This window comes from Battus philenor, unplaced genomic scaffold (assembly GCF_028537555.1).
Source record: "Battus philenor isolate CCGP_79_NKW_IND1 unplaced genomic scaffold, ilBatPhil1.0.hap1 SCAF_26, whole genome shotgun sequence".
Taxonomy (NCBI): Eukaryota; Metazoa; Arthropoda; class Insecta; order Lepidoptera; family Papilionidae; genus Battus; species Battus philenor.
Genome location: NW_027181689.1, coordinates 714,793 through 742,722, shown reverse-complemented (window position 1 = coordinate 742,722; position 27,930 = coordinate 714,793). Strand labels below are relative to the sequence as shown.

General features: G+C 34.3%; 1 protein-coding gene across 1 annotated transcript in view; it reads right to left on the bottom strand.

The window, feature by feature from the left end:
* Positions 1 to 24,549, bottom strand: part of apolpp (apolipophorin) — a 65,794-nt gene extending 41,245 nt beyond the window's left edge. The window contains exons 1-17 of the mRNA XM_068768494.1: positions 24,392 to 24,549; positions 14,508 to 14,534; positions 13,148 to 13,344; positions 12,358 to 12,522; positions 11,187 to 11,336; positions 10,315 to 10,507; positions 9,713 to 9,876; positions 8,623 to 8,693; positions 6,889 to 7,054; positions 5,927 to 6,109; positions 5,460 to 5,612; positions 4,819 to 4,966; positions 3,711 to 3,831; positions 3,423 to 3,585; positions 2,340 to 2,537; positions 1,544 to 1,723; positions 416 to 715 (exon numbers count right to left, since the gene is read on the bottom strand). Of these exons, the coding sequence (XP_068624595.1) occupies positions 416 to 715; positions 1,544 to 1,723; positions 2,340 to 2,537; positions 3,423 to 3,585; positions 3,711 to 3,831; positions 4,819 to 4,966; positions 5,460 to 5,612; positions 5,927 to 6,109; positions 6,889 to 7,054; positions 8,623 to 8,693; positions 9,713 to 9,876; positions 10,315 to 10,507; positions 11,187 to 11,336; positions 12,358 to 12,522; positions 13,148 to 13,344; positions 14,508 to 14,534; positions 24,392 to 24,467 (2,655 nt within the window). The 5' untranslated portion in view covers positions 24,468 to 24,549. The remainder of the gene's footprint in view (positions 1 to 415; positions 716 to 1,543; positions 1,724 to 2,339; positions 2,538 to 3,422; positions 3,586 to 3,710; positions 3,832 to 4,818; positions 4,967 to 5,459; positions 5,613 to 5,926; positions 6,110 to 6,888; positions 7,055 to 8,622; positions 8,694 to 9,712; positions 9,877 to 10,314; positions 10,508 to 11,186; positions 11,337 to 12,357; positions 12,523 to 13,147; positions 13,345 to 14,507; positions 14,535 to 24,391) is intronic.
* Positions 24,550 to 27,930: the final 3,381 nt, after the last annotated feature.

The following is a 27,930-nucleotide window of genomic DNA, read 5'->3' as shown; positions in this document are numbered from 1 at the left end:
CACCAATGTAGACAGACAAAGTTGTTGAGTTCGTCCGAAATCAACCCGAGAAGCTTATGTCCAGCAGTGGGCGTCTTATAGTTTAAATGATGATAATTAAAAAATATCAATACCTGATTTTTTATTGAATGAATGACCGTTATATTGGTACATGTCAGACAAAGAGCAATGATAGGATTAGAAAGATAGATATTCGTAATAATACAAGTGCAAATGATGAGATAAGAAATACAAACGAAGCTTAGCAGTGAACGAATAATATTGAGGAAGGATAAATTAAAAGCGAGTAGATCTTAGGTGAATGAATTACAAAAGATATGATTGAGTGAGAAACGTAAAAATCAGAAATTAGTTGTGAGTCGAAGTTTCGGAAAATTTCCATAATTATTACAATTATTGATAAGGGTGTAATTACCTTGGCAATGAGGTGACCTCCAGTAGATGAATGCAAGCTGGTGACCACTTTAAGACCAGTGGAAACTACATCAGCATCAATCTGCATGGTACCAGAGATCTCGATGTCAGTGGAGGGGATGAGCTTGATGTCGACCTTGGCGTTTTCAGGGGATCGCAGGCATTGTTTGATGTCAACGTTTGTTGCTACATCCACTCGGGCAGTGGCAGAACCAATGAGATCCAATCTGAGCGGGAGACCAGTTGATGTTGGATATGATAATTCGGCGTCTAAGAAGAGAAGATGACCACGGAGCTCGCTCTGGAAAAATCAATCAATGTTAATTGTCTTTTAACGATAGCAATTTATTCATATGTCATTGGTTGCTCTCAATAGTTCTTTGTTTTTATGAAAGGCCTTTTTTAACATTTACGGATTCCAAAAGTTTAAAGTCTAAATCTCGTTCAAAGTAACAAAGATCATGGATTTCCCCAGAAACTTTGCTTCAAGTAGTTTCAAGATATTATTGTCAGAATGGAAGGCAGTCAAAAAGTTACATCGTTTCTAAGAGGGTAAGTCAGCTTGTGCTGGCGCTCATTACTTGATGACCAGGGTGATCAGATACAGCCCACTTTCGAGTCAACTGCTCAAGTGGTATTTTGAGATTTCTCGGGTTCGAAGTGAAGAGCAGAGGGCGCCAAGCCTAAAACCTTTTTTAAGGTATCGAAGCTAGGGTACTCCTGGGAGAGCCTTGCTTGAGACTTGCCTCTTCATATTAAAGCGTTGAAGATTGCGAGGTCGCCGACCTTTTATATCGCTTTGGCTCATGTTCTATTGAGTGACTAATTTCAATGGCCCCCTTGAGGGGACCTTTGTTTGAACTCTCACTTGTCGATAATATTGACTAACTACTGAACGGAAAAAATTTGGACATCCACTAATGCCATACGGTAGCGCAAGACCAACGATTGCTAGCACCATCTATCGGTTTTGTCTTAAGTTACAACGTCTCGTACTCCATCTGACGGTATAACATCAACTTTGCTATTATTTAAATATATTATATATTGTTGTAACTAAGTATGATATAAGGAATATATGGAGTTCTGAAAATTGAAAGAGGCTGCATCTTGATTGAAAAGGACTTACCTGGAAGTTTTTGACTTTGTTCAAACCATCGTTAGCGTATTTGAGGAGTTGGTCCAGTAAATTGTCGAAATTGAAACCCTTATTATCGCCTAAGGATAGGAAGACGGCGTCGGTTCCGAAGAGCTTCAGGTATATGTCCAGGTCTAATTCGTTGTTGTATGGCACTGATTCAGCTTTAACCTGGAAATAGATTTTTTATTTGAGGATTAATAGTTCAGATCAGAAAGAAGACAGAAAGTTAACGGCTAAAGATTTTGACTAATAAATTTATCATCATAACATTATATAAACATTCATCGCAAAGCTTCGGCAAAGGCGTCAGTTCATCTACTGTGTTCGCCAAAGCAGAATCTAGGAGCTGGTGATCGCAAACTTCAAAAACCACCACATTTCTTGCAACTTACTAATGACTTTAAAAATCACTAATACATCTATTGGACTTCTACTGCCAGGTCTCTCACGTATATTTCCAATAAGATCGGGAAGCGGGCTCCAGCGTTTTCCAATAATCTTAATAAAGACACCTGTTCATTGTGGGTGGAAGTCCTACAGGAACAGGCTAGTGTGTAACCACATTTATATCCAATAATTATTCATTGGTTGAAGGCTTTTGTATTGAAGCACTGAGGTATTTTGAACAAAAAGATGTTTTGTAATTTCCCTAACGCTGTCTATCCAACGCAGATTAAAGATTTCCACCAGAAATCTTTGGTTTTGCCCAAAAGCCCGTAGGGAAGCAACGTTTCTGCATTGTGTGTAACTGGTAAAATTAATTATTTAAATGTATTTCACTTACTTTCTTATCAAAGTTGTCAACTTCGCTCTTAACCGATCGACGTCTTCTGTGTAAGTCATGTTCCACCTTCTCTTTGGACTTCTCCATGCGTTCTACTAAGCTGTCGTAGATTTCCTGCGGCTTCTTCGTACGAAGTAGACCCTTGGGTCCGATGAAGTGTTCAAGCACGCGATCCAAATTGCCTTGACGACCTCCGACCTGAAAGTAATTAGCTTTTTAAATAATTCCATTTTTAATGTTTTCCGGTATTCATTTTCTTTTTAGTAATATTACTATTTCCGACACCCTCTCACTCGAAGAATCCTAGAAGATATATACTCAGAGCTAGATAGATTTGTAATTTAAAGCTCTAAAACTAACAAAGTCTTTTTCAATCTGGACACTAAATTGTATCATAATATTATCTATTTACATTTAAACATCATCTACTACTTTATTTTCACAAGAGCATGTTATTACTTTGGAACATCATCTATTTATACTATATCATTATTTACTTGTATAAGATCATCATCTACTTAAACAAGAGCATTATCTATGTATTTAAGAGAGTCATCCACTTATATGAGGCCTTTTAAAGATAAGATAAAAATAAAAATCATATATACAATACTGCAATTTTTAACATGATTATTATAGATCATCAACTTTTTTAATCTTGACTCTACTCTACTCCGCAAAGTGTAATAGTTGTGGAAGAGCAAGAAGAAACTCCACGATATAAGGTGATGATATTAGAACATCACCTACATGTATCAATGCAATATCTATTTATATTAGATCATTATTTATTTATTTGAGAGCATCATCTACTTAAACAAGAGCATCATCTACGTATTTATGAGAGTCATCCACTTATATTAGAGCCTCGGTTAACGCGATTAGAGGATCATCTGCTTATATTACAGCAATATCTATATATATTAGAGTATTATCTACTTATGTAAGAGCATCATCTACTTGTATGAGATCGATGTCTACTTATATAGAAGCATTATCTTTGTATATAAAATCATCATTATTCTACATGATAGCATTATTTATTATCCTAATACAGATTTATTTCCACGCGTTGATTCGTACCTCAAGAATATTCAGGTTGTGTCCGAAGACTTCAGCGGTCAGATTGAGGCTGGCAGATCTTGGCAAGAAAGAGTCCTGGGAGTAGATGACTGCTTCTTCTATGATACCTCCAGCACCGAGGGCATCCAGGCTATACGAACCTTCGCGGTAGTATGAGTATTTTCTGGAAAACATTGATTTTTGTTACACCTTATGATCATGACTTATAATCGTATGTGTAGATATATGTATTAATGCATGTATCCTTGTATGTATGTATGTAAATATGGAGGGATGGTCTGTCAGTACCTGTCATCTATGTTGAACTTATTGGGTATTCCAATTTGACCGTAGTGTGAACGCGCCAGCTGCTTGTCAGGGTTGGATGATGATCGAATATGACGCAAAGAACTTGTGATGAAGCGACCCACTGCAAAATGACACATTAATGTATGATTACTTTTAAATTACACTTTGTGTGAGCAATAATTGATGCTTCTTCTTAATTATTTTTTACTATAGAAGATCAAGTCTGTCTGTCTTGTGGATAGGTCCTCGCTTAAGATAGAATAATGACATTGTCAAGATCACGGGAGATGCTTATACTTAGCGGTAAGCGTCTATTAGGTGTCAAGATAATGTCTTCACACGCCTTGACGAAATTTCTAGCTTTTTCTAAACTAATATATCTTCTTGTCCATAGGGCACTAGTAATATTTTCTCAACATATATATGACCAGATCAACAGATAGATGACGTCACGCGTTGTTTTAACTTTTATTGTCCTTCTACCAGTTTGTCGAAGTTATCTCTTTGGTCAGCCTAAGGAATTTATTTTATTATAGATATGATTTCTAATTATAGATCTACATATCACATAAAAATTTAATGTGTTAGATTAACAAGATACTTGTTCATTTAAAAAATACATCTACATGTACTGTCAATAGATTTGAATGTATTTATGGTCTATTAGTCAGATAAAATCATTATTTTATTTTATTATTTTCTACTGCAGTATTTCTTTTTGGCCCCCGCCTCTCGTACCCCTTATCTGGTGTGGGACAGGGACTTTTTGTTTTAAATTTTTTAGTTTTTCACAATCTTTTTTGTTTTCTTACTCTACATTTATACATCTTAAGATCTTTCATTCAGTTTTCTTCCACATTTCTTCTTTCATTCTCACTGCAGTATTGGCCGCAATTAATTTTTTTAATTCTTTTTTTTGTCAAAGTTGCGTTACATTACATACATTCATACAATTATCTGATAGGATTTACTGCTCCTGATTTTAGGTCTCAGATCGCAGTTTGATTTAGACTACAGTAGTTAAACATAGGGGCTTTTTCCAGTGTTAACTTTGATCCTAACTTAACTATATATAATAGTATACCGTCAAATAATACCATTCTCTTACCTTGATGAACAGGTTCAGAATCTAGAAGCTTCTTGATTTCATTAGCGGACTTTCCGCACGGACATGCGATGACGGCCAAGTAAGCTTTGATTCGGATTTCGGAGTCCTGTTGCCTGTTCTTCATCAGTTCCAAGCCAGTGGATTTTACCTATAGGAACAACACCGATCGATATCAATATTTCGAAAAAGTTAAAGATAAAACTTATTGATTTAACATTGGAAGTTTTAACAGAACTGTTATTGATGATCGACATATTACTTATTTATCTTTAAATCTATTTAATTTTGGACTCTGCTTCGCAAGGTAGTATAGTTGTGTAGAAGAAGCAGGAACAAATTCCACAACAACACGTCTTTTAATAAAGTTTAATAATACAGATTTATATATAGACACTTTATCAGATATAGCCTAAATAAAATCAAAATAATCAGGCGATATCACTGCCAAAGATTCTCGTCATTTATATATTCGTCTATGAATGCCTTTTCCGTCTATTTATTTTTAATATGACTTTTGAATTCTGTCTGTTCTATCGGCTCGTAATAATAAAATATATAAATAAAGAATATAAATTACACTTGTCATCTAAAATTTAGATTTAAGCCCCATTCACGATCAAAAATCATTAGTATGTTCTCACCTTAGCTGCGCAAGGATCCGCAAGGAAGGCTTCAAGGGCTGCCACTCGAACTCTAGCCTTAACACTGTCGTCTACCGCACAATGGACAAGCTTGTCAACCAGGCTGTTCTCCAAGTGCCTGATATTTCTGATTCCTTTCAAAACGGCTACCACCTGAAACATTAAATTGAAGTTGTATGATTTTTCTTCATACTGCCTTATTATTTACCATAGTTTCGCAATGACACGCAAATATGTATATATATGTATAGAAGAATGTAGTTGTTTCTTATTAGAAGTGATATATGACATGTAATATGGCATAAAATGTACAATAGTCTGTTTTATCCCGAAACAACATTTCTTAAAAACAACCATTGGATGACTTTGCCAATTGTGAACAACCACATTTCTAATCTTTAAATCATCACCAGCAACACACTAGTCAAACGTCTTCGTTTAGAATTGAATTTTGATGATATACTTACATTATCTTCTTCTATTTTGCTCTTCGGTTTGCAGTTTTGAAGTTTTGCAGCGAGCTTTTTGCTCAGTGCAATAACACCTTCGGATTTGCCTGAGTGACAGTTGTGTTGTTTGCAGAAAGTTCCAGCCAAAGCTCCGACTCCCAAGTATACTTCCTTCGGTAAGTTCGGCCGGTCTAGAAGGCTCTGAAAAATATTCAGTTATAATATCTATGCTTCTTATCTTTCTAGAAAGTTCTTACTAACATCAAAGTTTATTTTACATTCTTTAACAAATAATATTATTACTTTTATATATTTATATATCTTATTGTAAAGTAAAAATACTAGTCTTTTGAAATTACTACCTGTATTAACCCAATAAAAATAATGTATATGTCTATTATTATTTTTTCATATACAGGATGATTTATTATAGGTATAAATGCTTCAAACAAAAGTATGTATAGCTGATTTGTCAGCTGTGATTATCCTGAAACAAGTTTTATTATTGTTTCTTTTTGACTGAGATCATAGATGGTGGTTTTTTTTTAAATTTGTTAAAGCCTTTTCTTAGCATATAGCATTAAATTATTTATAATTTCTGAAACCATTATTTTCTAGATAGGGTGTACCGTAAATCAAACAATGATTTATACTTTTAACACCTTTAAAGTTTTTACAAGTATATCTAATCACCCTGTATAGTTTTGTTACTTGTTTTAAATAGTTTAATCTAATAAATAATCATATGTTTCACAAGGAAATTATATTACAATATTTATCTTAGTCCATTGTCAGACGAAATTTTCCTGTAGAAAGAAGTGTTTTTGTAATGTCAATGTTATATACGACTTTATATGTGGCTTGTGTGTATAAATAAATAAATATTATTAATTTTAAATACCTAAAAAGATTTCAATTTATTTATTAAATAATTATATACATAAATATGTTTATTTTTATATAAACTTAGATATACTTACAGTGGCAGCTTTGATAGCTTCGTCGTTAACATGTCTGGCATTGCCAAGTGACAGGAACACCAGCTTCTCTTCCAGGTCAGACAGTTCTCTACCCTTGAGGATCTGGATCGATGCTTCTATGCTGTACCCGGTGCCAGCACGTAGAAGACCATCCAAGAACACGCGTCTACAGGAAATCAACAAACAAATCTGTATATTTATATTTTCTTTGGTAGTATAAAGATATGAGCAGTAGCGTAGTGGTAGTGGATTGGTATTTGCAGTGGTATGTGATTCGATTCCAAATCGTCATACATTTACAGTTTATTCATTAAATATATATGTTTTCCACTACTCACAAAGAAGATAAACCCACTATCGGTCTGGTAAACATTAGCGGGAGTTTTGAATGTAGTATGTACTGAAAATGGATATCTCCCAGCGAAGTCACTTCTTTTACACACATAGCTACATTCGTTCATACAGATTCAGGGTGTCATGCCCCTTCAGTCATTACATCTTCAGATTCAAATGAGATAACAATAATGAGCAGTGGTAGCTTAGCGGGAGGACTGAGATTTGCAATTGAAGTTCCCGTGTTCGATTCCCGGGATACAATCTTATATGATTCACACTTTGTTCATTATTCCTGTGCAGTATCTAATAGATTCAGGCGTTACTTTGCGGAAGTCCATCGTAAGTAAGAAAGGGACTAATATACAGCTACTTCCGCTATGCATATGCATGTGTAACATTACTCCTGAGGATGCCCCGTGGAGGGGTAAAACACGTGTTGAGTGAATTAACGGTGGCAGTTGTGTTTCGCATTGTTTGCCGCGGGCGGTGCACTTCATTGCACGACTACTGCTACATAGCGGAAGTAGATATAATATATATTAGTCCCTTTATTATTCCTATACAGATTGCCAATGCCCGCAAATAAGTTTCCAAAGGATTTTTTTTTATTTTTTTTTTCGTACCCCTATCTTTGGTGGGACAGGGACTTTACGGGCAATTTATTTTTTCACATAATTATTTATTATTTCCATTCTCTCCTTTCGTTATTCACATATTCTTTCAATCTATTCTTTCATGCCACATTTCTGCTATCTTCCCTTTTACTCTGTGACCTTTCATTCCTCCCTCATTACATGTTACATTTTATCTTTATTTCTTTTCGTTTACATTTTTATCAGTTTCCAAAGGATGGGCGGCAGTATCCTCTGCGTACATAATACTACAATGGGATCACAACTCGCCCATCAAGATCCTATCACAGGTATCTTTGGGGAAGACCTATATCTTGCTGTGGGCAACTATAGGCTGAAACTACGTTGAATTCAAAATCCCGTATTGCCTTGCCTGTCATTTTATCCTTCAAGGAGATCTGTAAAACTCTTCACTCCGTCTCATCCATATCAGCTAGCAAATTCTCTAATTTATCTAAGATTTCATCATCATATCAGCTACCGGACGTATACTACTAAACCTGGGCCTTCTCCGTAGATTTCCAATAGGATAGGTTGAAGCGGTCTACATCGATAGGCTTCCGATTATATTAACAATGTCTACTGTATACCGTGTAGGTGTTCGTTCTAAGCTACACTTGTCTTTTCGTGATCATACTGCAGAACCTTAAGGCTATAGCGGAAACCAGTTCTACGCGCTATGGAGCCTAACCGCTGCCACTTAAACTTACAATCTTCCAAACAACTCCTCACCTAGATAATAACGAATATAGTGATTTTTACTCACTTTTCCAAGCTGTTTCCTTTCACTTGGTTGAAGATCTTCATAAGATCCTCCTTATTGGTGTTTCGGAGTACCTGAAACAAAACATGTCGATGAAGAATTGATTTTTGATGACAGATAAATGTTTAAAAGTCAGATTGGGAGATGCCAACTAAGCCAGAGAATTATTATTTGTTGAAACATTGTTACGTTGTTAGTCGAAAATCAGGAGCAGGTTGCTTTCAACCAAGAGAATTATGTCGGAATACTGATGATATTACTAACATAAGTCATTGATCTCTATATCCACTACAGCTTCTATTTCAAAAATATTTCTTATCTATCATACCACTGTCACAGGTTTGCAGATTTTAAGAGCTACTTCGTAAATAATGGTTCTCCATCGAACTTCCGTGTTTCGGATTTGTACCTGAACAAGCCGAACATAGTTTTCGTTGTATGGTTTTTAGACAACGACTCATTGCAATAGATACAAGTGCATGATTTGATAAGAATATTATCATGTTAAAGATTTTCGTCATTTTTAAATTTGCTTCTCGAACCCAGCTATGACAATTTCCTCATTTCTTTGACCAAACTTTATGATTTGCCCAAAGTAAATTTTGTATCACTTTAACAGAAGTACTGATATCGGAGTGACATTTTTTATTCAGAAAATCCCACTTAGGTCTTCATGTTCTGGAGAGGAGACAAAAGACTGAAGAGCTCAGCACAGGAGGTTCATCTACAACGTGGACAGGTAAGCTTGTTGTGGTCGTCGAAGATACTAAATACAGTTCTTGTTGTATATGAGGATGTATTATGTCCAACAGTGGACGATCTATGGTTAGAATGATGATGATAATGTAAAATATCATCATCGTTGCTCTATATTCTATGTTGGTGGTTGCCGGAATTTATTAATGCGATTAATCCGCAATTCTGGAATCTGCTGTTTTGTGGTCATCAGTTTGTCGACTCTACATCTCAGTGTCATCCGTCCCCATGATGACCCTTTTAACGGTAACGGTGGTTCTATTGAGGAGGTCAATCTCCAGCGGTAGATGTACTGGTGAAACGTGACGATGATATACATGTAAGTTCAGATACTTACCCTAACGACTTGAGCGAATTTGCCAGCGGATGTGGAAGAGGCTTCGGAGTGAAGAGATTTGCAGGTGTCCTTGAGGACATCGAGGGCATTCTTCAAGTTGCTCTGGTAAGTTGGACCGCCGTGGGGGTTCTCGAAAATGATTGTGCGTCTCTCCGGGCAGTTGCCTGAAATATTAAATAAATTAAATATCTACTTTTCTTACCAAACTTGAAGTTTAAACCCGATAAATTGTTTTCTTTGTCTTTTTAGTCCATAGGACACTACTGCATAGCAAATGCTTCCTGAGATACGAGTATATCATAATCACTACACTTGGCAAACTGGTTGGTTATAACAGCGTGGTATTACGTATGCAGAAGACGCTGCTGTCCACCTTCTGGAAATTTGTCAGCAGTGACAATCCTATATAGCTAATGCACAAATGTGAATGACATAAGATTGTATCCTGGGAATCAAACCCGCGATATCAGATGATCTACGTGTTACCTCTGCTCGAAATTTAGTTATATATCGATCTTCTTAAATATAAAACCATCAGTTTCTTTGTACTACGATTTTTGTATATGTGTTCCGTTAGGGAATTGACGGTACTGATAACATACCAGGGTTTGCTCCTCCCTGGGTTGTTCCAGTCAAGGTCAGCTTCGTATGGACTTCAGCACGGGCTCCGTTCTCTCCAACGGAGAAGGGTTTGTAAAGGTATTCTTCGCTGGTTGACACCTTCTCTGGTACTCCGTTGTTGACCTTTGATTCTACGTTCAAGATCGACTGCAAAACTTGGGTGTTCTTGATTTCCTGGTGACAAGAAGAATTATGATATATTTAATAATGCTGGATTTAAAATCTTGTAACAACAATTTTGGCGAGGGTTGGGAGGTGATGCGTGAATGTAATAATTGCTATGAGGATGATAGAAATTTTGAAGGATGATAGAGAAAGGGTGAAAATAGGAAGGTTTATATCCCTGTTCCAAAAATGAGATGGGGGTAAGACAGGCCCCCAATAAAGGGTGCAATTAAAAAAATCAATATTAATATACTTGTCTCAATCTTTTTTCCAACATAGACTAAGAGACAGTATTTTAGGTAGGTATTTTATGATCTTTTTGAATTCTAGGTAATATGTAATATATAAGATGATAGCTTCGGATCCTGAAGTAACATTGTTATTTTACCGGATCAGAATTATCAAGACATGATTAAATCTTTTCATTTTTAGAGTTATTAACGAAAACAGTGTAGATAAGGTAGACAGGTCATCTCATTGAGGTAGACAAAAGACGCTGGATGCTTGCCTTTTCTTACCGGGATTATTGGAAATCTTTGGGAGTGGCCTAGGTCCATCAGTGGAGCTCTGGAATGTTGATAATGATGGACTTGAACTTTATTATTGTATTGTAATATTTACAGTTCACTCCATGTTAGGAACGAAAGGGTTAAGAACATTCTAAATGAAGGCAGTAAATAAATAGTACCGATGTGGGATTGTAGACTGCGGTCAGGATTTCATTTCTCCCTTGCTCCCGATGGGCGCAGCGTGATAGATCTCTGCTGCGATGGACCAGGGTCGCACCACCTTCTTGAGAAGACGAGACTTCAGTGTAGCAAGATCCGAAAACGTCCACCTGTGAAGATATTTTAAATTATTAAATGATTACATTCCTCTTACCTGCAATCGTTTCTCTTTTCAATCATTTTTCAATCAATTTATATTGATTTAATGTAGTCTGATCTTTCTGCAATGTTGTATATAGTATTTTTTATTTTGTGTCACCTATAAATGAATACATAACAGAACCTTTATTTATATAGTAACTTTGATATGCATAAATAAATAAATAAATAAATTAAATTGAATTATTATATCTTTTGTGGCAGTGAGCGGAGCACATCACATAACCTATGGCCGAGTAGCTTCCACGAGGACCAGTTCCTCTACCAAGATGCGACGTGGGTAAACTCCGGTCGAAGTGGACCGAAGATATCAAGGTCACGAGAATTAGCTGGATGGGGTGAGCAGACTATTTGTTATGGCAATCTTGGCAGAAGGTCTGTCTTCTAGTGGAAGTCTTTCAGCCGGCTTGACGATGAAAATAGAACTTAATTTCAACATACATTTGATTCATTTTTAATATTTGAATACGATCACATCTCGGCCCGTCGATTTGATCTCAAATGGTAGTTCATTCGAGCGCAGATATTTGCGATGTTTTTCCAATCTTTTTGCATCTTTTTGCACTCCTGCTTAACCTGATTGTGGTACTCGGAGAGAAACTAATACCACAATTTATCAAGATACGGTTTTAGAAGGTGTCGTCAGATACCTGCTTTGCACCGACTTTCCAAGTCCAAGGTTAGCATTTGCGGGTATAAGAGTGCGGGGTGTCTTGAGGGCTTCGTGGAAAACCTTGGCACAGACTTTAACATATTACATTTTCATCGGATTAGGAAACCATCGAGCTTTTAAATCGCATATGCAAAGCGTTCATGGAGGGACTAGGAGATCAAGGCTTGGATCGTCTTGTCTCAAACTATGAAACCTTCCACTATTTATGTAGTTCCTCATACTTTTGCATCACAAACTTTTACCACTAAACCACCATTGACCGAGATAATTAATAAGTAGTTGCAAAACAAAAAAGTTACCTGAGTGGAAGGCTTCAGTTCCGTCTGCAGCATGGAGATGATAGCTCTCTTGATGTTCAATGAACTCCTCGAGTCTCCTTCTTCAGCGCAGATCTCAGGACCGACACGACCGTCTTGAAGGGTGAAACGGACAGCTTTGTCGATGCCAGGCGCATTCGAGTATTTCTGGAAATTAGTTGTATTATCAAAATATGATATCGATTTATAATTTTTAAAAGCACTTATGTAACAAATATTGTTATTATTAGAATAAATCGTACCAAATACTTGAAACACATACAGAAGATAATCAGATATGGATAATTTATCTAAATATGAAACTAGACACGCTGGGGTTGGATGTGCAACCAGATTCGTGAAATGCTGATTATAATAAATTAAACGTATCTAAAGATCAAATTAAACAAACAGAATGAATCTGCAGTTCAATTAATTGCAGAATAGATACAAGTTCAAATTAGACATACAAACTAGATTTAAATAAAAAATCGGATACACTTAACGGATTTAAATATCAAACCAGATATAGCACAATGGTTTTATATAAGACTGGATTACATTTTAATTAGACATGTAGAACGAATATGAAGATAAAATCACATATTTAGAACGAATTTTAAGATCAATTCAGGTATAGAGTCTGGATCTATAAATAAAATCATATATACGAAATAGATCTTAGAATCAAAGTCATTACTAAAGGGTGTAAATATTAAGTTAGATATGCAGTTTTGAACGGAAGAAGAAATTAGATGTAAATGTTGAATTATATAGTAATTTAAATTCTTACCTTTCCATCGGGACCCGATATGGTGAGGCTGTTGATTTTCAGAGATAGAACGCAGTTGCCAAGTGCGCTAATAGAGACCTGACCGAAACCCTTGACTCCGGTCTCCTGTTTCTCGGCGCCAGTGACGAAGATGGACACAGTACCATCAAAACCATAGTTATATGTATGGCCATCGAGGAAGGAAGGCGATGATGAAGCTATAAACAATTTTTTTCATGTTAAACATATTAACCTCTCCTATTTAGGTGAGATGAACTTTGCTATGTACAAATGAATTCTCAAAGAATAAGGGGCTATCATTGAGGTTGGTTTTAGTGCGGTCTTATTTGAAATCTATATCGAGTAGCGGACGGTTTTTTGCTGAAATAGTGATGATGGGGTTAATTGGGTTAAAAAGTCTGGTGATCAACAGTGGACTGCCTTAGACTGATAATCAATTTTTATTTAGACCTGATTCTTGATTGATTGTTTTAATATCTCACAAATAGTATTGATACTGTTTCTTTATGGTATACATACTATCTAATATATGTTCATCATTCATAATTTAATGCTATGTCTCCAAGACGGCACAGAGGGCGTCCATAGTGCATCGCCATCCCTACAGGTCTTGAGCTTTATTCGCTCTACGTCATTTCAACTGCTTTCATTTCTGCAGTGATCGTCCGCCGCCAGGTTTGCTTTGGGCGGCCACGTCGGCGCTTCCTTTGAGGATTCCTTTCTAGGGTTTGCCTCGGTATGTGATCAAAGTCCCTTCGGAGCGTGTGGCCTATCCAGACCCACTTGCGACGTTTGATTAGCTAGTCGATCGGCATTTCAATGCAGCATTTTCAGAGATCTACGTCGGAGACTCTCTCAAGCCAGTTTGTAACGAAGACCTTGACCTCTAAGTGTAACGACTTCAGATATTTTTTTGCGTTTAATTTTAAGCTTGGAAAATTTCCAGCCAATAGTAACTCTTGACCAGTTAACTAAAAGCCAGAGATCCGTTTTAATTATTGCAATTACAAATATAAGTAGACAATAACTTGAGATATTTAGAAATAAACTTATACTAAAATTGACCTTATTAATTGAAGTTCCTAAAAAGGTTGTCAATTAAGCATCTTAGCTTGGACATTCGCTGTATCGTATAAAGAACGCACCTTTGATATACTCTTAGTAAAACTCACAATTGCATGTAAAGTCTATCAAGTTGTTTTATAACAATAACATTGACTATTTTTCAGCCATCAATCTATTCTGAACAAATTCTTGTTTTATCATCAACAACTTTAATTATTACGTGGGATAACAGACCACTATTGGTATTTGAGTCATTAGTAAGTCAATAGAGTTATTTAATATTTAATATACTTACATCCTTGGCATGAAAGAGAGCAGGAGTCTGAAACAAAATAAATAAATAGATTAATTACTTGTACATTTATATTAGTGTAGGATTGTGACTTGGGATCATAGATCGCTGTTTCGATTGTTGGGATACAATCTTATATAATTCGTACTTTCTGTATTAATTATAATGGTTTGCCATTCACACACAAGCTCTCAGAAAATGGTCAGCAACGACCTATGTTCAATAGTAAAGTATATCATAGATATCTTCGGGGGAATTCTATGCCATGCAGTGGGTATATAGATACCCACTTTGTTTGGATTGTTGACGAACATTACTTCACGATAATTAATAATGGTTGTATCTTTGATACGATGTTACTTATGATAAATGCATTTAAAATTTATGTGGCAGACGGAGTTACAGTACCAGATGATAAATATTGCAGATCGTTCTTAAGAAAGAGACAATCGGCTAATTTCGGCTTCGTACAGCGCTATCTCTGTCGCACGAAATACAAACAGTCCGGTATCTATTAGGAGCTGTACAACAAACAAAAAGTTACAAAAAAAACAAGTATCATTTAGTTTTTTTTGATAATTATTTTTATTATAAAGTCTCATTAAAAATATTCAAAGAATAAAAATATCGTGCGACAGAGATAGTGTTGTACGAAGTCGAAATTAGCCGATTGTCTCTTTCCAAAGGTCGATATTTATTGCCCGGTACTGTAATTTCATGTTTCATAGTTAGTTAATTTATTTCTTAATATGTTTCTTATTACTCCAGTCAACATGGAAGTTAATGATATGTTATAATAACATTTAACTGTGGCTAGTAAATAAACAATTGATAAAAGGTCGTTACAAATGTAGCCAATTATGTGCTATCATTTACAAACAAGTAGAGGTCAAGATCCAGTAACGGATGTAGGAGAAAAGATTAAAGTAAATCTTACAGATCCGGGTCGTGGTTGAAATGAATCATTCCATAAACACTTGTTTGTTATGGAGATATTCCGTCATAGATAATGAAGTAACTTTATATGGAAGATTTCCTAAAGTTCCAATTAAATATATTTGAAATTAGTTACTCTTTTGTTTTCATATGCGCTATTATAATATTTCAGTTCGTTTTTACTGATGGCTATATTTATTATTATAATGTACCAACTGCTCCTGATTCAGCTGTTAAAGTCCAGTTACAATCTATTTAATGGTATGTATATATATATATATATATATATATATACAGACAGCGATCGATGGTATATCCCCCCCCCCCCGTAGTTACTTTTGGGGGAGGTCTATGCCTTACTAGACAGACTTTATACATATCTTAGCCATGAATTTAAATCGAAACTTTGTGTTTATTGTAATGGTTTTTGATACAACGACAATAACTTCCAATGATGTATAAATGAACAATTTAGATGCATTTCCTACATGGGAAAAGGCGATAGATATATAAGATTGATGCCACAAACACTAGACGTTGGACTATGCCATTTCTGCCTAAGAATGGAAATTGAAATTTCTGAGCATATTTTCAACCTTTATATCGTACGAAGTATGAAATTATAAAATAAAGTTGTTCTCGTATTATAGTGTGACTGTTGTATATTCATTTTCATATAAACATATATATTTTCCACCCTTTGAACAGACCTTCCGGAGACTCGGAGATTCATCTATTTTTTAGTAAATTAGTCCATCTAACGTCGTTCTGGAATAAATTGCAGTCTGGATATAAACTTGACAGATATATAATTTCTTTTTTTCAATAACAATGGAAAGGGACAATGAACCGCCAGAACCAAGTATGTATTTATGTACATGAGCAATACACATAAATTAAAATTACATTAAAAATAACCGTGTTATTAAAGGTTCTGTTGTGTTCCTTTATAGTTGATACAACAATAAAAATAAACTATATACTACATTGAAGAAATATCAGATGATATAACATAAAAAATATTGAAGAGAAAAGTGATTTCACGTAAGACAAAACATATGGATTTAGACTTCAGACACAAAGAGAGTTTTTAATTTGAATAAGGATATGTAATTAAAATTAAAAGTAAGTTATAGATACAATCAATTATAAAGAAGGTTCTATAATAGACACGAAAATAAAGTACAAAGGTATTTTTTATTTCATACAAGTAAGTTACGAAGAAATACAACGTGTAGAGATACAATAATTTCTCTACATCGTCATGAGACTCGACCGACAAGCGCTTACAACCAATTACCCAATTTGACTGAATCGAAGGGGAGACCTATTTATTTGGGAGCCAATGTCCTGGCGGTCTGGGATTGTTTGAACGTACGTACTATACCTAAATACAAGACAAGAGATAAGAATATACATAGGAAGAATATTTATGTCTATAAGGATGGTTTCATAAGCAAACGTTTTTTTAACTCTAGTTTTCATATCTTAATAACTGTTGGAGAGTATATATATATATATAAGTTCGTTTGGTTTTACTAATGGCTATATTTATTATTATACAAGTGGATAAATAAAAATAATGTTGGTAATCTAAACATAATTTCACAAAACTAAGAATAAATTGGAGTGTAACAATAAACTGACAGAAACAAAAGCACATGTTGGACGCTTAGGGACACAAATTGTCAAAAATAAAAATATAAAAGGTTTTAAGCGACCCAATAAGTTGCTAACAGTATCTCTTTTGTTTGGAGCTATCTATTGTAATATAAGCTATCATGTACAATACCCGGTAGTAAATATTGCACATCGACATTTGGAAAGAGACAATCGGATTATTTCGACTTTGTAGAGCATTATCTCTGTCCCACACTACCTATATGTCGTTTGGTCAGTCGTGATTGTCTCTTTCCAGATGTGCAATATTTATCGCCGGGTAATATCTCTTAAATACGTAATAAATTTAATAAATTAAATAAACATATACATGTTATAAATCCTATAAAAATCTGATTTTAAATGATAGTAAAGAAAAATTTATCAATCACCATGTTAAGTGTATTGTAAAAGTGACCACAAAATAAAAACCAGTCTGTGTTTACTATGGGCATTTCTCATACGATCGTTTGAAATCCTTGCAGCTTTATAGGAGGTCATTTTAAAACATGCTATGTTTATATAAAAAATAGAAATCGTGTGACAAAAATTGTGGATAAATAACTAACTTAATTCTAACATATTCCTAACTTGTTGATTATACTGTCAAGTTACCTACCGTTAAGTTATTCCGAAGAGTACAGGAGAGCAGGTACCTATTTACGGTAGATCTTGCTTCTACTGTTTCTGATAGAAGTAATCTTTAAAGTGAATGAAAAAAAGAAGGTGATGGAGTTGTAAGGCTCGATCACTTCCCGTATATCATTCAGAACACATCGATTCAATCATCGCTAGGTTAACTGGCTCCAATATTATCCGAATATGGAACCTTTAAGAACAGCAGGTGTTTTTTGCCGGCTCTATACAGTGAATCTGAGCCAGTGGTAACTTACAAGTTATAAAGTTAAATTGATTTATTATAGGTTTTAACTTTAACTAGAATTTAGTATTGAAAGCCTTATAAAATATATATAACATCCTCTATAAACGTTCCGGCGCAGTGATGGTCGATAAATTAGACGGTTTAAAGAGATTTCTTCCGTTCTCATCTAACTGTTGTGAGAACATATGTTTTTCAAATATGTACTTTAAGGTATCGGTGTAAGTTATAATTTCAAATGTATATAACTACACTATTCAATGAGCTCTATTTACTAAAGTAGATCGTTAATTCTTAACTGAACAATTTTGATATTAAAAGCGAAATAATCTTAAAACCTATCATTGATAATGACTTCACGTACACATACGAATATTCATTAAATATTTTTTTTCTTAAATATATTGTTGTTATAATTTGTTCTAGACCTTTTGAGAAGTTTCTAGGCATATTGATATATAAACAGATACACATTGACTACATATTTTCTTTTACAACACAGATGTATGTTATTAAATAAATGTTTAGTTAATGTATCTAAATTAAAATGGAGATATTGTTCACGTCTATCAATTACGTACATTTTAAGATATATTCTAATGTTTTTTTACGTGGCTTCAAATAAATTATAAAGTATCACGAATTTAATGTTTCCAAAATTTTTAAATTCTCAATGCTGCTCAAATGAATTTTGCAGATTCTATGTGTTCAAGGTGGCAGACAGAGCGCCTAACCTAAGACCTCTTTTAATAACGAAACTGGGGGGAGCATCGGCTCGGACAGCTTTATACTTCTATTTTTCCGGATTGGAAGGCTGCCGAGCTTTTATATCGCTTCCATAAACGCTCCATGGAGTGACTAAGTTGAAAGGCCCCCACGGCGTAACCTCTGTTTGGGCTGTCTCTTAGCGCCTGAGAGGACCGAACCTTATTCTAAGATGTTCTTGCAGATCCATAGTCTTCACTCTAAAGCCTTACAGCCATTTGTTCTGCGCACTATATAGCCTCCTATCTGCCACTTTAACTTGCAAATTCATTTCAAAACATCATCCTATATTCCTAAGGTTGCGCAGAACATTAGGACAGAGTGCAATACGTAGCAATAACTTAGTTGCATAAGGCGGCCTCGGAAGAACACCTCAATACTCTGATTCGTAAATAAAAAAGTTAGATAAAATTTGTATTTAACACAGGTGTTTACTAAAAAGCACAACATAAAAATAAAATACGAATGCAAGTCATAAACTAGTAACTAAGTATGTGATAGCAAAGTGATGTGATAGTTAAAACAGATCTGCGATACCTTGGGAATGCAGAAGAGATGTTAGAGGAAGTCTGAAATGCAAAGAATGTAACGAGTGACAAATATTGTGAAGAACGAAAGGCGAACAAAAAGAGAATATGGAGCACGAAAGAAGAAATATGTACTAAAAATCAAAACTGAAAAAATCATTCGTAAAGAAGTCTCTACTCCATATTTAGGCGTGAACTTGAGGTCACTAAAACCGGGGCTCATAAAGAAACCTTTGACTAGGGATCTTGAAACTAGTGGAGATAGCCTATTGCCACTTCAGATGAGTAATTTGAGGAAGGCTCGATTCTTCTGCAGTTCTGCATATTTCTCTCAGCTTCATCTTGCATAACTCTGAGCACAACCCTCTCCATTGTTCTCTGATTGACCTTAAACTTTATAAGGCTTCGTTCAACAAAAAATAATTCACTCAACAGTTATCATTGTGATAAGAATAATTTCATAACACCATCCTCTTTATAAAACTGCAAATAATTGAGACTTTCGCGACCTACGAGATATAGAGGTCAATATTTCTTGATAATTTTGAATGTGGAATCGTCGGTGTTATCTCGCGTATAGACCTTAAGATATTAATGTGTATTATTACTTCTGGTCATTGTCAAGGAGAAACAGACGGAGTTTTTATTTAAATATAAAACAGTAGTGTAGATGGATGTAAATCAATTTTGCATTCTAGGAATTGTGTTACAATAGTTATTGTTTCAGGACATGGAAATTGAATATTCATGATGATCTTTTTCTGGGGGGAGGAGAAGTTTCCACCCACTAAACCCTGATGTTGGACTTCTTTCCATTTTTTTTGACGCACTTTCTTGCGCCGTACTATTTTGTATAAACCCGTCTAAGGGTATGTGTTATACTATCACCATGGTTCAACTCAACGTTGATATATCGTCCGCTTAGAGCAGAAGCCTGTGGGAGTTCCTACAACCTAAATACCAATACCTCAAAGGATTTGTTTCTGGTAGAACCTTTAGAGGAAATGCACGTCACATAAACCTGTACTTCTCTACAGGGGTTCAATTTAAAGATTTTATCTCAGATAATCAAAACATGTTAAGTTTATATGTATTTTTATTACGAATTGTTTTAATAATTGTACAATACAGGGGTGTGCAACATTTTTAATTAACGGGCCGATTTGAATTTCAAATATTTTGGGGGTACGTATATAATTGAACAAACCTCTATTTATGTTAAATTTTTGAATAAATTATTTTACATTTTAAGATAAAAATGTATATAGAAATTTTGAATAAATTCTCTTCAATTTTTATATAAGAAATTTGGCACTGTATCGATACAAGCTGATCATTATCAGTTGGAATTGACTACGAGACTTCACGTATACATTAATTATATTGGTTTAGTGTATAATACCATTTATTGTAATTATTTTATAATATTGTATAGATGATAAAAATCTGATTAAATAAATGAATTTTAGAATGTAACGGGCCGCATGCAGCGTGCGGGCCGCGAGAACCGCATCTCTGTTTTAATACAATATAATATATCTTATTAGATAGAAATTTAATATAAATATTCAACTATAGTTTTACATTGATATATATACACATATATTTTTGTATATATGGTTTTGTATATAGTATTGTATATATTTATGTGTATACAAATTTGTACATATATTTATTTAAGTATGTTTGTATGTGGGTATAGTAATGTACCCTCTCCTTCATGTCTCTCATCTCCATCCAAAGGTTGTCTGGTAGAGATCGCCTCCAGCGATAAGACCGCCTTTTGGACCTCTACACATTTTTTTTTATTTTATTTATTGTCTATGGTGTACAAATAGTGTAAATAAATAAATAAAATACATTGAGATTAAGATAAGATATATATTTGTTACTAGTAAATATTTATGGAATATCATATATAATTGTATTGAATTATTTTCAAGTTTAATGTTGCCATTTAAAACATGAAATGTTAGAAAATATATACATTGATAATCAAGTATTTTTCGCTATTTTTTTAAATAATTTTGTATATAGACATGCAAATAAAACATTACTATAGATATATTGCGACGCAAGAATACTAGTTTTATTAAAAACTTGCAGAGAATCCAAAACTTTCTTGCAATAAATAGCCAGGACTGCTCTTTTTAGACAATATGCTTTTTCGGAAGGTCTTGAGAGGTCATTGTTATGAGGAAATGCTTTGCGGTTGGTGTTTATCACTGACATGAATGAATAGTGAAACGTCAAAAAAGAGCGGGAATGTAATATAATGTGACCATGATTAAGCTAAATCATGGTTCATTTTATATATGAATCGCATGTAGAAAAATTCGAAGAATACATTAGGTGTTCTGAAAATTAAATACAGATAATTTCACATTGAACATTGACATTGGTTAGATAATATAATCTGGGGTCAGAGTTGCTAGCTATCGGTCTCCATGTTTAACGCGAATTACGTTATCGGTGCTAGGGGCAACAATAATATATTATTCTCGAACGGATAAGGGAACAAATATTTTAGTTTCAATGTCTTCTTATTGAAGGTTAACTGCGGTACACCCATGACAACAATGTTGCCAGCATTGATAAAGACGTATTTAATTTTCGAATGTGTTTTATTATCTTTATACAATGAATAATTGTTTATAAATGTATATCTCAAAAACATTAAACCATATTAAAGATTCATAAGCAATTTAAATTTTGAAAACGCTTTTTTTATTTTATTATCATTAATTTAGTTATAATTTCAAAAACAATTTATTTTTGGATAAGATTTACCATACATAAATTCACAGCAAATGAGATATATATTTAACCCATTAAAGCTTTTACATCTTTTCAATCATCCTGTATATAGCCATAACTATAGAACAACGTCATTGATGTACTTCGATTTTTTTTAATAAATAACCTAATAATTCGTAGAAGGTTCTTATAAAGAAAAAATGATGAAAACTGAAACTTAGTGCATTTGAAAATTTGCCCCGAACTTCGAGCGTTCGAAGTGAAGTTCGCACGTTTGACAGTTAGCCTTGAAATTCGTGCATTTGACAATTGACACGCGGGAAATTTATATCATATTTTGTATATAATAAAAAAATGATCGCTCTGAAATATATTGCATATATATATATTATATCTATTCGAATGTCTTAGATTAATACAACGTGTCGGAACAGCTAGTAGACAATTAACTTTAGAAATACCTTATACATATTACTTGAATTAGTTTGATTTTTTTTCATCGATAGATCAGAAGTTTCGGCTCAGATACTGACGTATTGAATGGTTCAAAAGACGTAAAAAATTGATGAAAAAAATTATTTTGTCATATAGTTATAAATTTCAGATCATGTTATCACTAGCTAAATCTCCTGATAAGTTTTTATGTTCGATAATATTAGCACTCATGTGTTATCTGTAAAAATAGACGCGATACATCTAATGTATTTCTGAACGAGAAATTCGAAAAATTTCAGAATTTTTGGTCATATACTAGCATCTACGAGCGAAATGCAGCGAGGATAGATCCCACAAGTGGACTTATGACGTAAGGCCGCAAAGTCACTGCAGAAAAAATAATGATGAGTCTGTATTCATATATTGATAGAATCGATGATGACTGCTTTCATCAGGGCAGTAACAATAAGCAGTTTATAGACCAGAAACCATCGTTCAAGGGTTCTTTTATAGGAAACCCATAACTTGCAGTGCTGCTATAAGTCAAAGATGTTGTTTGAGTCTAAAATAAAATGCTATAAATGCAAGAAAAACTACATTTTTCATATCCTATCCAAACTACGTAATAAATTAAAACAAATGTTCTTAGCTGTCATACATGTTATATGAATCAACAAGATGTACTTTCATGTGTTGACTGAAGATTCGAAAGTATATTTGAATATAGAACGTTTTGATTTTTGATTAATAATGTCAGTTAAAAGCGGCCTGAATTACGCTTTTTATGACCACCTTAACAAATACATCTGTCTACCTTGTTGATTCGATAAGCTTACCAGTCTGTTGTCTCCCTTCGGCACGCTACGTGGCCTGATCATTGCCAATCCTTATTACTTATACTTTAGGCCATCTAGATTAGAGTTTTGTTGCGTGGAATATATATTACTAGAGTAAATATAAGTAAGTGGTTGCACGAATCTCAATTTCAAAAACTGGAAATTGTTAGGGGTCGATAAAATAGATCGAGACTTATTAAAACTTTTTTTTAATTAAACATTGTAATATGTAAAAAAAGTTAGGAAAAAATAATTCGGAAATATTAAACGTAAATGTAAAAACAAAGGTACGGACACTAATGTCTGTGGAATATATATCCTAATAAAATATATAGATATATAAGCCAGGAGAGACAAAAATCTAGGTTCCAAAATAATTTAATGGAAAATTTTATACGTTATTAGAATAGAAATTCGTTTTAATAACTTTAATCGTTTAGATAATTCGAAAAGTTGAAATAATTATTAAAAAATAAATGTCTATATGGTGGACCGAGGTAGTAGGTTGGCAATATATTTATTAGAATAACATAAGCTATTCATTTGCTTTTCTTTTACATGTATAACCAAATACCCTGTATGGTAAAGACTGTTTATTTAAAAGACACAAAAATTGCAAATATTAAAACAATCTTTTCGAAGTTAATACCATTATGTTACATGAAGCGTACATAATATATGACATATAACTTTTATACCATACGAGTATATATTAAACTTAACTAAATCTAGCTTTGAAATTTTACTGATGATTTCTAGAGTAAGATATATACATATGCGTTTATAAAAATTTAAACTATATATTGGAAATGAAAAAAAAATTACAAATGAACACTATATAAAAACCATCAATTATTAAACTATGTGCATATATGTGTATGTATTTATATGTTCACAGTTACTATGAAAGTATCTACGATTTTATTCCTTAAATAAAATTTTAAAAATATTTTGTTAATGTGAATAAAGGTGATCTTTTTCGAAACTTTCTTTAAAAATTAAGATTTACATTTTTTTTTAATTAACTATTTATTATGAATTTAAATAGTACTTAAATATAAAGTTCTAGATATAAACGAATATTTAACTCACCAGTTAAAGCTGGTCTCCATAGAACAGCTAGTATGATGAAGGCACTTAGCGTGTAACTTATTCTAGATGTCCCCATCTTGAGGGGGTATTAACACTTATTTCTTTATCAGTCTTTACTTAATCTAGAAATACTATGGACCTGTTGCTTCCACCTCTGCCGGAAGGCAAATGCAGGAGATTCCGCCCCACCACCCTTTTTATAGATGCAGCGAAAGCGGCCGACCAATCAGCGGCTCTCAAATTGTATTCGAATTATGAATTTTAATATGTTTACATGTTTACAGGGCGATAATGGCCAGTGCTGAGACAAAGGTCGTCCTAGGCCGGTTGTAATGAACTTGTTATAGGATAGATTCAAAACAATTGTACACAGCGGTAAATTATATCTTGTTGCCAGCTGACATATTGTTACGCAATAGGCTTTTGAATTTAGAAACAATATTATTAACTGCCTTTTAATAAAAAAAAATATCTCACTTTAAATTTGATTTAGATTTCATATTTTGAATATGGAACCCTCTATCTATCGTATAATCAACCTTAGCTTCGTTTTTTTTACAATATTTAAAATACATGTTTTTTTTTGTGTTCCTTATTTCATCTGCGATCAGTCCCAGGAGAGGTTATAGCTTTGGAAGGGGTTTCCCTGGCAGGAGACACTCCTAGTTCTAGGATGTCATGGCGATTAAGAGGTTTCCTGAACTGGATGCAAGTCAATTCGGAAGCCAAGTTATTTGGGTGTTTGTCTAGCTAATTTTTGAAATTAGTAGATGACTACTGGATTTCCCCCTTTACTGTTTTGATCTCCAGAGCTTCGTGGATTTCAGAGTTCGTGAGGAACCATGGAGCGTTTGTTATGGTACGCAGTATGCCATTTTGCAGCCTTTGTATGATGGTTATGTTGGAGTTACAAGCGCTTCCCCAGAGTTGGGTCCCGTACATCCACACAGATTAAAAATACATGTTTAAAAAATTAAGTTTTTTTTTTCACATATATTACATACAACGGCAGACGCATCGTGCGTGCACCACTAGATGGATCGACGACATAGTTACGATCAGGGGAAGTTCAGATCAGGAAGATCAGGGGAAAAGAAGAAGTGGTACGAATTGAGTCTTCTTGGAGAGCCCTTGAACTTCGTTATCGTAAAAGTAAGACCTCTTTTGCTAGACTACCTTAGCGGTCTACCACCATGAATCAGCGGAACCTGCATATTTGGGCAGCAATGAGAGTATGATTCAAAAATAATATTCAGATAAAGAGGCTGTGTGGCTTCTTTGTTTGTCATTAGTCTTTGTCAAATATGAATACAGGATCATTGTTTATTTATTTTTTTTTTTTATTTATTTAACAGTTTATTGTACACAATAAAAACACTAAAGTAACAATACAAATATAACTGACACAACAGGCACTACTTATTTCTAACCAGAAATTTCTTCCAGTAGGCCTACGGAAGGAGATTCATAAAAAGTAAGGCAGACACAACGTGCACAATAATTAAATTGAAATATTTACAATAGATACGACTTTTGACCATAATTATATACTTAACATGAACATAAATGTATACTTACATATTATAAACTTACATAAATAAGCATAATAAATAATATATATACATAATATAAGCATAAATACATATATAACATATATAACTAAAAATATTATATATACTAGACAACTAGCGATAAATAGTGCTCTTTGACTCGCTTTTTAAATACAGGTAATGATGGACAATCGCGTACTTCGTAGGGGAGAGCGTTCCATAATCTTGCAGCATGGACAGTGAAGGAATAGGAAAAGAAATCAGAGTGATGGGCGGGGATGGCCAGTGACGTCCTTACGTTCGTACGACAAGGTTTGTCCTGGGCCCGGGAGAAGTGGAAGAGGTTACGGAGATAAGAAGGAGCAGAGGGATTGTATAGGATGTTATAGAGAGTAGAAAGAACATGAGCGTTCCTGCGGTGACGAATTGGAAGCCACTTGAGTTGCGATCGGAACTGGGAAATATGATCGTACTTACGTAAACCGAAAATAAATCTAATACATACATTTTGGAGACGCTCTAGTTTGTTTAGAAGCTTCTCAGTGGCATCCAGGTAGCACGCGTCAGCGTAGTCAAGAATGGGGAAAAGGAGAGTCTGTACGAGGGAGATCTTGGTTTTCAGAGGTAAAAAGTTCTGGAGGCATTTGAGCGAGTGAAGTGAAAAATGTAATTTTTTGCTGACCTCATTGACGTGCGGGAGCCAAGACAAATTGGAATCGATGATGACCCCTAGATTCTTTGCAGATTTGCTAAAAGGTATAATAACGCCATCGTAAAGCAATGGACGGATAGCAGTGACAGCGCCAAGACGCTTATACATATATGCGCTCCCAATAAGCAAAGCCTGTGACTTTTTCGGGTTTACTACTAGTCCGAATGACTTAGCCCAAGTAGAGATCCGCTCCAGATCGGCATTGATAAGAGCAATAGCATCATCAAGATCAGAGATTTTGAAATGCCGATAGATCTGCAAGTCGTCTGCATAAATATGGAAGTTAGACAAAACTACAGTGGTGACTGTGTTTATAAAAACGGAAAACAGGAGTGGTGACAGTACACCACCCTGCGGCACACCCGCACCGAGATCGCACCAGTCTGAGGAGACATCATCAGAGTGGATCCGCTGAGAACGACCACGAAGGTAAGACTCAAACCACGCCAAAGCAAGAGGAGAGACGTTAAGAGAGCGAAGAATAGCGAGAAGGACATCAAAGTCTACAGAATTGAAAGCGCTGCTAAAGTCGAGTAGTGTTAATATCGTCAGAGACTTGTCCTCCATTGCAAGACGTATATCATCTGTGACCTTTAGCAGCGCTGTCACAGTACTGTGACCTGACCGGAAACCTGACTGGAAGGGAGAAAGTAGACTATTTGATGTAAGATAAGAAGACAGCTGATTGTGGACAATGTGTTCGAGGACTTTGGAAAGGTAAGGCAATAAAGATATGGGACGAAAATTGGAAAAGGACGTAGGATTGGAGACTTTTGGAAGAGGAATAATATTTGCACGCTTCCAGGCTGATGGAAAACAACTATTTACTAAGGAGTAATTAAAGATGTGACAGAGAATGGGTAAGAGTTGTGGATTTTTTGTTTGTTTTTTTTGATTGTTTGCAGATGTAAAAGTTTTGAACATTATTCCTGTACACAGAATTTCATTTAAAAGTAAATTCATTTAAATTGTCGATTGACTAGATATATATATTTAAAATCTAAACTCAAGTCAATTCATATATACCTTCGCGGATTTACTAAAGCAGTATATTTGAACTGCAGAACCACATTTGGCTTTAAAAAAGAAGAAACTTTTTAACTACATACCTAACTTACTTTATTATAAATTCAGTAATAGGAATGTCCTTTATAACAATATCTATCGAGATTCCATTAGGTCAAGGTGATTTTATAACAATGGTATTGTTTTAAAATATCTAATATGAGATGTTTTTACATCTGTAATGATTTCTTATATATAATATTTGAATCTAC